The sequence below is a fragment of the Aspergillus alliaceus genome (assembly GCF_009176365.1).
Source record: "Aspergillus alliaceus strain CBS 536.65 unplaced genomic scaffold BDW43scaffold_3, whole genome shotgun sequence".
Taxonomy (NCBI): domain Eukaryota; kingdom Fungi; phylum Ascomycota; class Eurotiomycetes; order Eurotiales; family Aspergillaceae; genus Aspergillus; species Aspergillus alliaceus.
In genome coordinates, this window is record NW_022474686.1 from 907,966 (window position 1) to 922,389 (window position 14,424).

At 48.8% G+C, this 14,424-nt stretch overlaps 4 protein-coding genes across 4 annotated transcripts; 1 reads left to right on the forward strand and 3 right to left on the reverse strand.

Annotated features, from left to right (window-relative positions):
- Positions 1-2,634: 2,634 nt before the first annotated feature.
- BDW43DRAFT_306455 (putative oxalate decarboxylase) lies at positions 2,635-4,479 on the reverse strand (the record flags this gene model as incomplete). Its single annotated transcript, XM_032046032.1, has 8 exons — positions 2,635-2,783; positions 2,877-3,381; positions 3,452-3,572; positions 3,630-3,697; positions 3,754-3,925; positions 3,981-3,996; positions 4,046-4,135; positions 4,185-4,479. The coding sequence occupies 8 exons, from the start codon at positions 4,477-4,479 to the stop codon at positions 2,635-2,637; spliced, it is 1,416 nt and encodes a 471-aa protein (XP_031905439.1).
- Positions 4,480-6,524: 2,045 nt separating this feature from the next.
- BDW43DRAFT_306456 (acyl-CoA dehydrogenase family protein) lies at positions 6,525-7,878 on the reverse strand (the record flags this gene model as incomplete). The annotated part of the gene is made up of 2 exons (XM_032046033.1): positions 6,525-7,799; positions 7,852-7,878. The coding sequence occupies 2 exons, from the start codon at positions 7,876-7,878 to the stop codon at positions 6,525-6,527; spliced, it is 1,302 nt and encodes a 433-aa protein (XP_031905440.1).
- A 568-nt stretch (positions 7,879-8,446) lies between these two features.
- On the forward strand, positions 8,447-9,979 carry BDW43DRAFT_296799 (CaiB/BaiF CoA transferase family protein; the record flags this gene model as incomplete). Its single annotated transcript, XM_032044268.1, has 6 exons — positions 8,447-8,500; positions 8,552-8,623; positions 8,704-8,879; positions 8,949-9,046; positions 9,102-9,776; positions 9,837-9,979. The coding sequence occupies 6 exons, from the start codon at positions 8,447-8,449 to the stop codon at positions 9,977-9,979; spliced, it is 1,218 nt and encodes a 405-aa protein (XP_031905441.1).
- Positions 9,980-10,093: 114 nt separating this feature from the next.
- On the reverse strand, positions 10,094-12,288 carry BDW43DRAFT_306458 (Zn(II)2Cys6 transcription factor; the record flags this gene model as incomplete). Its single annotated transcript, XM_032046034.1, has 2 exons — positions 10,094-11,213; positions 11,261-12,288. 2 exons carry the CDS (start codon positions 12,286-12,288, stop codon positions 10,094-10,096), a joined length of 2,148 nt encoding a protein of 715 aa, XP_031905442.1.
- Positions 12,289-14,424: the final 2,136 nt, after the last annotated feature.

Here is a 14,424-nt window from a genome sequence, read left to right on the forward strand (position 1 = left end):
GTCGGCTGTAGCCGCCGCCATTACCTGTCTAAGCCCTATTCTCAGCCATTGGAGGTATTTTCTGTTTCTCTTCTTTCGCCTGGGTGAGTGTAGGGATGGAGAGTCTTTGAGAGAGGGTTAAAGAGAGCGTGAATTCCTGGCATGCTACTCAATGAGTAAGGTCGTTTCCATCCGGTGACGGCAAATTGTCGTACGAAGTGAGAGTCGTCTATGCCATTGGATAATCTCTCCGAGTGCAGCAGGACTATGAGAACCTCGGGAAAGGAATATCTTTGCATCACAACAAGACCCTAGAGCATAGTGTAGGAAATAGCCAGTAGATGCTCTACATCTCGAATAGAGACACAAATATGCCAACGCCTTAAGGTAGCATACAAAAGTATTCTCCCCTGATAGACCTACGGCGAGCTATACATGCATCGTGACAAGTACAACTACTGGAATATTATCGTGAATACGAAAGGAAGATAATACCATTGAAGAACATCAGTATAGAGGAATATTCTCCAATATCTACGTAGTTAATATACGCTTCCTCCCCATATCTCTTTTCTCCCACCCCTTCTACCTTTCCGACTTCTTCTCCTCCACATAGCATCCTTCTTGGCCACCAAACAAGCTTCCGAGATATCTATATCTCAAGGCTTCAAGCATCGCCGCCAATAGCGAGTCAAGAGTACGATACCAACCTAGATATCAACCTAAGTGGACCATTTTAGGGGTTGCATGGTATCCCCATACCGGACCGTGGTCTGTGGCCGAGCTGATGATATCTTTGAGTATCATCAACTTGATCGTTTTGGGATCGACCGTTATTTTGTTCTTTTCTCCGTTTCCTTGATCCTCAACCTAACTATCTAACCTTCCAACCACTGTTGTCATGCCTGATGCTACTGCCAATAACAACGGATTGGCTGCAAGCCGCCACGGACCAGTCACTGCGGTGGGAGCCTGTGGGAGGCGTTCCAACCAGGATGGTGGCCGTGATCGAGTGGACAGGGTGACAAAGGTGCGTATCTTCCCAGAATAACCCTTCACCGGTAGACAAATATGGCCAGAAACAAAACTAATCTAAAGAGACACTCTGCCTACGCGAAGCAGGGTTATCAAGAAGCCTAGCGGTTGCGACTGACTTCAGCAACTCTACAGCTTCAACCAGGGTGTTACTACAGGTATATCAATGCGGAGCATTGGGACTAAGCCTTTACAACGTCTGATCTTGATAGATCCTCCGGGGGAACTGCAGAGGTTGTGTAACAGACCCACATCATGCTAGAGGCAAGCATCTGCAGTGGCAACGTGACCAAGTCTACTGCGATTGCAGTGTGAGGAGGACAACGAAGGAGAAGGAGGAGAAGAAGAAGAAGAGTGCAATGTGACAGTCTCTTAACGCGGATGTTATAGGGGTTATTTTTTGGGTAGACGACTACCTCACCAATCTGATCAAGAATAGAATATAGGTCAGAAAGAAGAGACCACAAAGAATGACATCTGGGAAGGACGAACGACTACCAGGAAAGTCGTAACATTGTTGTCCGGAAAGGTTGTCGAGAATTCCAGAATACTGCTGTGAACAAATCAAGCTATGGATTCAGCCATTGTGTGCAAATACGGCCATGCCCTTAGGGACGATAACTTCATACCTTGAGGTACTCTCTTGATAACTGACAGAAGTTGGCCAGAGCTTAGAGCCTGATGTATCCTTCGACTGTGAAGTGGTCGCGGTGCATCGGGGTCAGATGGAGGTAGGAGTCCATGTGTCCATGTTTGCACCGAGGCTATACTAACGGTGTTGTGGAAACCCGGAATCACAATGGTGAGAGTAAGTGCTACTATTACAATGCTACTTTATCCTCCTTGTTCTTATTCTCCTTTTACTGTCTACAAGCAGCGTCAACTTGCTACTTCTTTTTCAAACTACTTTCTATATTCACAAAGGCCAAGCGATTACTTATGTTATTACGAACACTATGCTTTTACCATTATATATATAGAACAAGGTGCGCCGTTGGGCTTGTCATAAGAAAGGGCATACCTACAGCCATTGCCCTGTCTGGGTTCAGAACTTACTCAGAGGTCTTGAGTTACTAGCAAGTCTATATATCTTTAACTATTTTAAGATATTTAAGATATTTATACTAACATACTTAACAGGGAGTCCGGAACCCCGTGGGAGACCCCACACCAACCCCCTGCCTCCTCTCCCGGTGTGCTCTTAGGGCCTGACGCCGCTCTCCCCTCCTCTCCACCCGGGACGGCAATGGTGCTCCCGCGGGGGGCTCTAGTAGGCCCCCTCTGCCGAGGGAAATTACGGAGAACTTGCTCTGCAGTAGCTTCAAGAAACTAGTGAATCAGATGAGACTCTGGCCGATCACAATATGACGAGCTAGTGGGTTTCCTTTTTTTCCTCTTTTTTTTTATTTTGGATCGCCCCATTAATTGATTGCTATAACTCTAAACCTTGTTCACGGTAGATACTTTGATAGCTATTTACATGAGCTTCTGGGTAAGAGTACCTTGCCGTCTCGCTGATAATGGAGTCCCATTAGCCATGGACTTTACTTCCTTGACAATATAACTCAAGGGTATGTACTACTTCCAAGGTAGGACTGTGACCATGGCCGCGGGAGAATATTATCTCTGCGCAACAGCTGTCTCATTCGACCCAGCCACCACGTACTGCTTCTCCGTCTTCAACTTACTCAGAGCACTCTCAGGCAGGCTCAGCGTATCAGAAACGATCTGCTTTGGAGTCGACCCTATCCACTGGCCAAGCGAAACATCTAACCATACCCAATCAGTACCCATCTTTCCACCATTCTAGGACAGGTAAAGAAGAGAGAGAGGGAGGGAGGAGGGGGGGGGAAAGGACAAACCAGTAAACTTATCTGTCTGCAAAACCTCCAAAAACATCAAATCCTCATCCCCTGTATTCTCAATATAATGACTATTCGACTGCGGGAAATACCCCACATCCCCGGCCCGATAATCGAATGTGGTCGCCGTCGAGGGCGCGGTGAACAATGTCGCGCGGGCCTTCCCCTTGATGAAGAACGTCCACTCATCGCTCGTCGGATGCCAGTGGATTTCTCGCATGCCGCCGGGCTTCACCGTCACGACGGCGGCGGCGAAGTTGTCGGCGATCGGGAAGGTGACGGGGTCGACTATTTTCACGGAACCGCCAGCCACTTCGTGGGCTGGTTGTTCAGAGAAATGGTAAGAGTAGGATTTGTTTAGGGGGACGATGCCGGCTGCTGTGGTGACATTTTGCTCGGAGATGTCTTTGGGGGCGGGCGTGCCGGGGAAGATGTAGAGTTCGCTTTCGGGAATGTCGTTGAAGGAGGATAGGGGGAGGCCGAAGTTCTTGGAGAGAACGGATCTCTTGGGGTTCTTCTTGTTAGTGGGATGAGGGTTTTCGATATGGGATGAGGATCTAGGGGAGTGGACGAACAGGGTTATGCATGAAGACCTCAGAGGCGAGGAAGGTGTTGTCTTCGGAGAATGAGCCGTCGTCGAAGACGAGGAGGAACTCGACTCCTACGTCTAGGGCTTGGATGGAATGGGGGACACCACTGTCATGGTTAGAATGTGAGGAATTGACCGGAGTTTGGATGACAGAAGGGACTTACGGAGGGAAGAACCACACATCGCCTTCGGTTACATCGTCGACGAAGGTTTGGCCGTTCTCGTTAACAGCCTGAGACGGTTAGTAGATGATTATAGGAGAAGAAAGGGTAGACAAAGATGAAATACCTGGATACGACACGATCCGTTAAGCACTAGAGACCACTCGCCTGCGACATGCCAATGCAGTTCGCGATACGCTCCTGCTTCTAAGCGCATATCGACACCAGCCATCTTGGTCGCGGCGGGCATGACGACGGTGTTTTCTTGACGCGCCCATCCCGAGTTTTCCTTGCCGTATCTACTCCCGAGTAAGTTTCATGATGTGGTGTGGCACAGTAAGCTCTTGAGGATACCTGTTGTGACTGAGGCCTACCACTTGTTAGAAATTGGAAAGGAATGAGATAGGCTCTCGACTTACCCATGGGCCATTGAGCATTGATTGTCTGTCCTTTATCAGTACCAGGAGGTGCTAGCTTATCGCTGTTGATTCTATCATAGTAGTAATTGCCTAGCCAGTCAGTGTAAACGACACTGATTGATAGAAGACCAGGACTCACGAGGGCCAGGGTCGCTTGCTCCCAGATCACCGCGGATGGGCTGGGGGTTGTCGACCTTCTCAAAGTCCAGATATGATCCTATCTTCGGGTCTTCTTTCTGTGCGGGAAGCAGTGTATACTTGATCTCTTCCGTGGAATGCTCCGTCAACTTGTTGTCTGGCGAGTAGCCCAGGAGATTCTCCGAGCCTCTCAACGGAGGGTTCCCAGAGCCTCGGATCACGTTTCCGGCGGGGGCACCATAAATGGCCCCAAGAAGCGAAAGTATGCCACAGGCATAGTAGATGACGGATTTCATGTTGAAGAGTGAGGATGGAGTGTCGATTAGGGGCTGAGAGGGGATGGTTAGCGGAGGGAGCAGCCCGGGAGGTTATGGCGGGTTTATAACACCAGGACTTGCATGGTGTGAAATGGGGACCCCCTCAACCCGAGATAATAGAAATATAATGAGAGATTAAACGTGACCCCTCATGAGGGGCTATGAGGAGAGGATCTATCGGATTATGGGCCATTGCTCGAGCCGGACACTCCTTGTCCCGGTCGAAGTGTCAGACGGTAAGGCCGGACGGGGCCCTCTGCATGCGTCTGATATAAATTCCCTAAATGGGGTTAAGGAAGGCTACTCCATGAGGGGAGTAATCTACTAATTGAGCGGGATTTAAAATTGCCTTCGCAGGAGGCCAGCCTGTAGGGCGTCCAATGAGGCTATTATGTTTTGCGACTTCCGGTCCAGAACCAAATTTAGTTCTGCATGATGGCATACTGAGGCATTATTCTCCTTCCCACAAAAACACCGCGCAAGAAAGGAGATCGTTCCCAAAGACAAAACCGCATAGTAAGTAAACACAGATGCCAATCAGCGTGGAGGCAACTCCGAAACCAAGCTTTTGGCTAAGGTTTTAGACAAGACTTTTGTAGGGCTGTATAACAGAGCTTGATGTTAATTAGGGAACCCCACTCGAACCGTTTGCCTGGTTGCAATGCATTGGGGCGCAATGCTCCCTCTTGCATTAGTGCTCTTTTCGCTTGCACACCCTTGGGACTTCTTAACAACTCGGGTATGTGGCCATCCGGCCAACAGAAGGTGAAGTTCAGTCCCGAATACAACCTGCGCTGCCACGTCACGAGGCCAATGTGTTTCAAACTGGGATCTCTCTGATTGCTACTGTCGTACCTTATTACAAATCGCAGGGCTACTAATGTCTTCTCCGCACTCATGGCTTATCTTCAACAATCTTGCGGTCGGGGAAGATCCACTTGAGGCAAGGAATCAAGTTTCATGATTTGCCACTGGTTGGCACTGCTGCCTTGTGCCTCGATTCTTCGGGGTGTGAGGTATGTGGCTTTTAATTCCTATCATATTATCTCCGAGTAGGGAGGGAGCACTGGCCTCTATCGATTTATCGATTGATCACTTCCGTTATACCCGGGGGGCCCCATGTGACAAGCCCTAAAATTAGAGCGCAACCTCCAAATCTGTTCCAAGTTAATGCATACTAAGACTAATAATTGAGGACCTTGCTTATAACCGAGCCCCTAAGGCCGACCAAGAGATCGGTTAGCCTGAAATCTGGACTTGTGGAATACTAGGAGTGATTGGCCTAGGAATATTGAAAGTGAGAGTGGTCGACTCGACAGAGAACGGCAACGCAATGCCGTTGTTGCGCGTCCGTTCGAAAACGAAGTGGCTCATATATACTTCGTTCTCACGGAACTGAGAGTTCATCGCCGAAGATAACTCCCTGACCGCCTGTTCTGGGTATCCCTTTCTTACTCGTAGTAGGTGAAAACGAGCCTTGGGACTAGTTTGTGGACTGAAGTCAGTATATGGAAGCCCTGGGCAGCCGGTGTGGCCACAAAAGCATTCCAGTTCCCGACCACTCCGGTTCACGAGCGATCGAGTCAATGAAGGACGGGTATCTCGGACCGGCATTCTTGCTGTATCCGTCGAATTATGTGTCCGAGTCATTTTATTCTTATGCAATGCTAGATTTAGTGGGACTCTGTCTGATCTCATCTATTGGCATTCGGGGGCCGAGAATGTGATTTGCTCGTGGCCTGCGATACGATATAAGCGTCCGAAAATAATCCCCTTGTCGGCAAGATTGCTAAATATATCACAAGGTAAGGTATGGGATAACAAACATCGTCTAGGGAGGAGGTCCCACGCTCTATTAATATCCTCCTTGCAAACTCCATCTACTGGGCATCTATACCCTGCTTGTAGGCGTATTTAATTCTGCGTGTTGAGCAACAGGAAGCAGCGCAACTTACCCCCGAGAATATACTCTTATTATCCAAAATAGTCTGGATACATCTAGTTAACTTATTCTATAATGGCAATTAATAAGACCTCGGCAACCCTAATACCCTCTCTGCAATATGGTTGCAGATCATCTCCCGACTGACCGGCGCAATCCGAGGAATAAACACCTCCCGCAAGTACCTCTCGACATGATACTCCTTCGCATAGCCCATTCCCCCATGCACCATGACCGCCCTCTCACAAGCCCGGAACGCAGCTTCTGCCGCGAGGTATTTGGCAGCATTTGCATACTCACCTCCAGCATAGCCGCCATCGTACATGCGGGCAGCATTGAGAATCATTAACCGAGCAGCTTCCAGCTTCATCCAGCTATCCGCAAGCGGGTGTTGAATAGCTTGATTCTGACCGATAGCGCGTCCAAAGACCTTTCTTCCCCGCGCGTAGATAGCCGCTCTCCGCAGCGCCGCATATCCAAGTCCGAGTGCCTCTGCGCCGATCAAGATGCGCTCCGCGTTCATACCGTGTAGGATCATCCTGAACCCCTCATTCTCCTCTCCGATCCGATCGCTAGCTGGTACGTGCCAGTTGTCAAAGAACAGCGTGTTGGTGTCAACGGCCGCCCGACCCATTTTTGGGATCTCCGTGATCTCCACCACGGATCGATCGAGATCGGTATAGAAGAGGGAGAGACCTTGCGATGGCTTCAGCACCTGATCGAGAGGGGTAGTCCGAACAAGGATGAGAATCTTGTGCGCGTTCTGCGCCGTCGAGATCCATATCTTCTGCCCTGATAAAACATAGTGATCTCCATCTTTGCGAGCTTGGGATTGTAGCTTCAATGTATCGAGTCCCGTGTTTGGTTCTGTGACGGCGAAGCACGCCCTCTCTCGGCCCGCGATTAAGGGTTCAAGCCAGCGCTTCTTCTGCTCGTCGGTGCCGAACTTGACGACCGGCTCCAGACCGAAGATGTTCATGTGGACGGATGAAGCTGCGGTCATCCCGCCTCCGGACTCGGATATTGTCTGCATCATGACGGCTGCTTCGGCGATGCCGAGCTCTGAGCCGCCATATTCTTGTGGCATACAGATGCCTAGCCAGCCATTCTTGGCGAGGGTTGTGTGGAAATCAGCGGGAAATGTTTTCATCTCGTCTTGCTTTTGCCAGTATTCTTCTGGATATGCGGCGCAGAGCTTTGCGATGGACGCACGGACGGCTCGTTGGGAGTCCGTTAGGTCTGCGTCGTGGTTTGGGGCATACTCGGTTGCGCGGGCGTGGATGTGTCGTACTCTCTCTGGAGTAGTGAACCGACTTGTATGGCAGTATGGCTTTGGTCGTAGACTTGGTGTTTTAAGCTGCTCTATTGTTAATATCCGATTTTTACATATAATGAACATGGCAACGTACAATGGAACGGCGTGCTCGTGATGCCATCTTGTAGAATGCCCTTTGTTGAATCAATCCGACAACTACTAACCTGGTCTACACCACCGCTTTTATTCATTACCTCTATATATACAAGCTTTTAAGAGGATATGACAATCACTGGAGGAATGCGAAGGGCGCTAGTCCGACAATATCCATTCGTTCTCCTATCACAAGAGGAGATATTCCATATCCATCCATGATCGGCGATGCATGTTCGGCGCCCTAGTCCGAAAGACCGTCTTGGCTCCCCGCAACGGCGTAAGATGCCGTACAGTAGTAATGGAAAAGAAAGTGTCGTCATGTATAATCATGGGGTTGATCCCCAGCCGAAGATCTTGTAAAAATGAGGCCTGGAACCGAGGTTGTGCGGGAGAGTATACAATGCAACAAATAAAGAACCCCATTCTTGCTTCCTTGGGGCCCTCAACCGTCTCATTTCCAAGTCATATCCACCATGCAGTCTTTTATTCAAACAACCCTGAGGAGGCCGATGCGCACGGCAATACCTTTTACGTACCCATTTCATATACTTCTGATCACACGCAAAGCGCATGGACAGGCTCCTGCACACACCATGGCCGGACCACTCGCTGGAGTCAAAATCCTAGATCTGACCCGGGTCCTCGCTGTACGAGTCCTGATAGTCCCGGTTGGTAATTTTGTGTACTGAAACTACTAGGGTCCATTCTGCACTCAGATCCTTGCAGACTACGGCGCGGACGTGATCAAAGTCGAGCATCCACAGGGCGGAGTATGGCCATCCCTCTTCTTTCGGCTTAATTCCTAGTATCTCAAACGGTTTATCTTACCATGCATGCTGAGACTTCATAGGACGACACTCGTCTATGGCGTGAATCAGGAGAGGAGAGGATTTGGAAGCCAGAAGCAGGCAATACATCTCTATATTTTAACACAATTAATCGAAACAAACGCTCCATCTCCGTTAACCTGAAGCACGACAAAGGGAAGGAGATTATACTCCAGTTAGCACAGAAAGCGGATGTGGTGTAAGTAACAATAACAGCTTCTGTACGAACGCGCGTTGCCGCTGTTGACATGGCCACGAGTTTCAATAGGGTAGAAAACTTCATTCCCGGAAAACTGGACACGCTAGGCCTTGGATATGACGCTTTAAAACGCGTAAACCCGTCCGTCATTCTCGCAAGTGTTTCCGGTCCGTTAACAACTCCCAACATTGTTTGGAGCCATAGTGGCTAACTGATTCTGAGGCTACGGAGCTGACGGTCCATATGCTCAACGCGCTGGATACGATGTTATCGGCGCGGCCGAGGGTGGTTTGCTTCACATTACCGGTGAAGCGGACGGCCCTCCAACCAAACCTGGAGTTGGTCTGATGGACATGTGTACAGGGCTATATCTTCATGGCGCGATTGTTTCTGCATTGCTCACACGTGAAAAGGCCGGCCATGGGCAGAAAATCGATACGTCCTTGTTCGAAACCACTATCTCGATCCTGGCAAACGTGGGTACTTCGTGGTTGAATCTCTCCAAAGAGGCGCGCCGATGGGGTACCGCGCATCCCACAATCGTACCTTACGAGGCGTTCAAGACGAAGGATTCTTATCTGGTCGCTGGGGCGGTTAATAACCGACAATTTAAGAACTTATGCAAACGTTTAGGTGTAGAGAACCTGGCGAATGATCCGCGGTTTGTTGACAATACTCTGAGGCTGAGGAATCGAAAGGCACTGAAGTGTGTACTGGAAAAAATATTTGCAGACAAGACCACGGGGGAATGGGAGACGGTATTTGAGGGAAGCGGCATGCCTTACGGCCCAATCAACAAATTGGAGGATGTGTTTTCGCATCCCCAAGTTTTGGCGAGAAACATGATTGAAACAATCGACACAAACGCAGCCGTCTCGGGTACACTGAAGGTCCTTGGTGAGCGCTGTGGTCATTATGTGCTCATGAGCCATTGCATTAATATTGTACATAACACAGGCATGCCAGTCAAGTTTAGTGAGTCGAAGCTGTCTATCAGAGCGGGCCCACCGGCCTTAGGGGAGCACACTGACGACGTGCTGCAAGAACTGGGATTACCTTCTACCAGAATTGCGGAGCTAAGAAAGAGTGGCGTGATTTAATATCAGCCCCGTAGTATCTGAAAGCCTTTGGTCTAAGTGTTTCCATTAGCCCAACGCAGAAAATTCTATCCGCTGTTCGTCTTTCCCTTTCGATGTGTCGCAGACCGCAAGAGGCTATCTTTCAAACCACTCCTGCGAGAATCCTAACGTGACTTCGTTGGCCTGCACCCAGTCGGTCGTATGGATGGAACTTTGCAGATCTTGAAACAATTGCTGAAACTCAACAACAGGGCTCAAGTTAGGCAACTGGCCGTCAAGGAAACCATCTAGTGTAGTAGCTGGGTCTGTACAACCCGGTAGAGATGATTCATATGACAGCATGGAGAAATTATCGCGCGCAGACCCCTTTTGCTGGTGCGCAGCAGTCGCTGATGTCTGTTGTCCTATCGTATTATTGCTTCCCAATTTCGCCTCTGGAACTTCGGTTGCTTCATGTTTCTGCTGAAAGCTTACAGCGGCAAGCTCTTTTAAAGCACTCATGCTCAGTTGGTTAAAAATATCGCATGACACCCGCGCATCATCCCATCTCTCGCATATAGCCGTCAAAATACTTGAGCAGTCACGGACATCTAAGACAACATCAAGGTATGATGGAAGGAAGGCTTGAATCCCCCGGCTTCGCCTTTGTGCGCAACAACCAACACTATGCACATTTGCAAGCCCGGCCATGAATATCGTATATAAACATACCCAAGAGTAGTTTAAATGGCGAGAACGTAGCAAGTCCAAATAGCTAGCTAATACATGACGAGATGAGCTCCAAATCGTTTGTAAAACATCATTGATGTCTTCGTCAGATTCGTGCCCTTCCGTGGCAGGAAACGTTGCAGAAGGTCGGAATAGTAGTAGACACCCGCTGTAGTATAGAGCTTGGTACCAGTTTGGATGAAGAAAGACTGATGTGATTACGGATGACTGATCTATTGATGGCAGTTGAAGAAGGGCAACATCGTGTCTCCAAGCTTGAAGCTCACTGAAGATCTCCCTTCGAACAGCTTGCTTTTCTCGCAAAGGTAGGGCTTGAGTGAAACGACTGGTATACATAGATCGATGGATTTTGGCTTGGATTTTACGCAATCGAACATGATGCAGAAAGGGAGACACTGTTCGACAGGGAGGGCGCGTTTCCATGAGGGCTCGGTCGAGCGAATCATCATCTATCGCAGAGGGCAACGGTACATGGATGTCGTCGTCGTGGAGAGCCAGTGGTCGTCCGAGGGAAATGCTCACGATCCTTTTCTCATCAGCAACTGCGGTCGTTAAGACCAACAATTAGCTCACCTTTCCAGGTTATAATAACACCAGAAGCACCTTCGCTGGAGTTCTACCTGCATTGAGGCTGGTATGGACCCAGTGAGATGCGTTTCACACTTTGGTAAAATGGACAGGCTATATTTGTGCAGGCCAAGTTCAACGCACAATTGAGTGGCTCTACCCAGAACTTCCCACACGTCGCTAGAGGTATCGCGCAGGCTCGCATGGATCCCATACTTGCAATATAGTAATAATGCCTGCAGCAATCGGATATCTCGCAGATGCGACAAGGAACCTAGATGAGTCAATGCGCGAGTAAAATGGGATTCCGTATGCACAAAAGACCACTCGACTGTCTTTGACGCTACCGAGCCGAGGGCCAGAACCATGTCAAAGACGAAAGCATTTGCGGCATTCCGCTGATAGATACTGGGATCGGAATACATTCGCTGCACCATTTGCATAAATGCGACTGGGTGAAGTAACGGAAAGGTGAGGTGCCAATGGCTGAAGTAAGCCTTGATCAAGGGCATTGCCAATGCCTCATCCACCAGCACTACAGATTGAGGTATAGGTGGGAGAGCTACTCGCCTGGGTATACCTCGGCTAGCGCTCATTCGCCCGAACAGGCCACCAGTATGGGTTGCATCGACAACTCGTCCAACAACGTCGACGAAATCTACGCCATTACTTGATCCCAAGTAGGACAGTTCCTCTCCCGGAGTCCGTGACAAGGGATCAATAGGCTGTGTTAGGTAATGTAAAGCGCCAACCGGACGAGACCCAGGCAAACTGTGTCGGTTGGCAGGTTGATGAACCGGCCTAGAATCTCCACAGTCTTGTCGGATAGATAGATGCTCCCTGAGCTGTTCATTGTCACGCGCTAGCTCATGGAGCCGCGTCTCAATTGATGTTAGATATCCTCGTTGAAAGTGTCGGTCTCTGCGCTTGTTTGAGTACTGGCAGAGCGATCGGCTTTTTGTACATGAGCTGCACTGGGGCAGACGACGGTCACATTTCGTCTTGCGAGAATAGCAACGCTCACATGCAAACATGTTGGGATGTAAGCCGACCAGAACAAATAATGTAGTTGAAGCAGTATCATTTGGGTCTAAACAAAATGCGGGGATCGGAGGGAGGATGAAGATCTAAATGTGGGGATCTATAGTGCCTCAGGCAGCAGAATTTACCCTAGATCATATCCTTCGGATTGGACAATGGATTGGTTACTGCTATAGATAATAGCATAGGTAGTAGTCCTACTTAAGATTTCCATGCCCCAGATGGCCTGTCATACTGTTAAGAGACTCAAGCAACCATATATTCCTAGCAGAGAACTATCTTGGCAGTGTGAACATCATCCTCTTCACATCGACAAGAGCAGGTCTTGAAGCAAGATTAACGACTCGTAACTGATAACAACTAAACTTGTTGCAATTACCTCTCAGCCATATGTTCCACGCACTAGGACTAAGCCGTATCGGCCCTGAGAATGGTTATGAAGTGGGCTGCGGTGGTGCCATGTACAAAGGCAAGTGTAGATCTTCTGTGCTACCATCGTCATCCAATCTGTCGTCGGAGCATTCGTTGAACCATGAACAAGCCTACAGTTGTCAGCATATACATCTTCCTCCATGAAAAAGTTAAGACATACAAAATTTGTACGGGAATAACTTGGTGGAAATCAGCTCACTGCAGTCCACCCAGATCGGGGGAAAGCATGTTAGCCTTCAAAGGTCCGCGCTCGATTATTTCTCGCATTGTCAATTAAGAAGACACTTACTCCTCAGTCAGCTCCCATGCACAGTGAACCGGCCTGCGGATCACACCTCCATTGGGAGTCTAATGTAAGAACAGCGCCTTGATTGATCCAAACCTAGACGCTATCAGCTATAGTCATAGTGTTCAGCTAGCTAGACATTGAGCAAACTTGGTATTACCATTGAACTTGTCTACCCAGATGAGACCAGCCATCCAATTACCTGGCGAGAATGAGCGTTATTCTGTCCCTGGGATCTGGAGAGCACTTACCATTAACGTCCGCCCGAAGATGGAGGTTAAAACTATGTGGATCATGGTATATATGCCGAAGACTCACTTGCACGATCATAATTCTCGCTTCGCTTGACTGGCCCGATAAAATTGAAATTCTCCTCCCCTTTGCTCAACCAGCCATCTGTACAGCCATCCATACTAGGGACGACTTAATTAACACATCGGCTTTACAGATGAGTTTTCGAGAACAAAGAAGCGCTTACTGGATGCAGAAATGGTCTGCACAGCTATCACCACTGTTCTCGGTCAGTTTCCCAAGCACTTTCCAGAAACAAAGAACATACTCTATATCGGCACACCGAAGGCCAGGGTCGTACTGATCTACTCCCCATCCCTGGTTCACTTCGTATTTCCGGTAAGAGAACATCCTTGTATTCGAAATAGCCACCCTGAGCGTTTTCGCTCCCACTTATTTAACCAGATTTCGGCTCCCCCTGTGCTTGCTTCACAACCCAGAAGCCACACTGGGTACCAACTATCCGTCAGAGGGAGTTCCTTATGGTCTGTAGCTAGGGATGCCTGTCATTGTACGGCTAAAATGCAAGGAAAAGGGGATCACCTACCTTTCCATCACTGGGCCCAATGATGGTAGTTGTATTAGAGAGGCGAACTAACAAGGTCATGTTGCACCTTCTCACTACTCAGATAGCGAGACGTGATAGGAGCTGACCGTAAAGAGCTAGGAATGGAAGAACCGGCCACGAGGGTCTGGAAGATAGCAAGGCTGAATGTCAGCCCACTAAAAAAATTCTTCATCTTAAAAATTGCTCGTGAATCGCGGTTGCAATTGACTGAGGAGAAGGAGAATAGATAGAGTAAAACTAACGACAACATGATTATCGTTTCCAATCGGACAATCTCCAGCAAATAAATAATCCCAACTTCACTAACTCGTGACGCATGCCCTGAACTGACTGACAGCCACCAATAGTCCCACGTTCATGACAAGGCAGAGTCCCTATAAACTAATTAGTGTGTGCCTAGCGGCTGCATCGGAGTCAGTTTCACCAGCTTCTGTGGCATTGTTCCCGTTGGGTTAGAGCCAGTAGTACTTGAGATTAGCACAACAGTGACAGACATCTCTTAGCTCTATGTTAAGTAGATTCTAAACAATCATTCAATTCCAAAATTATGCT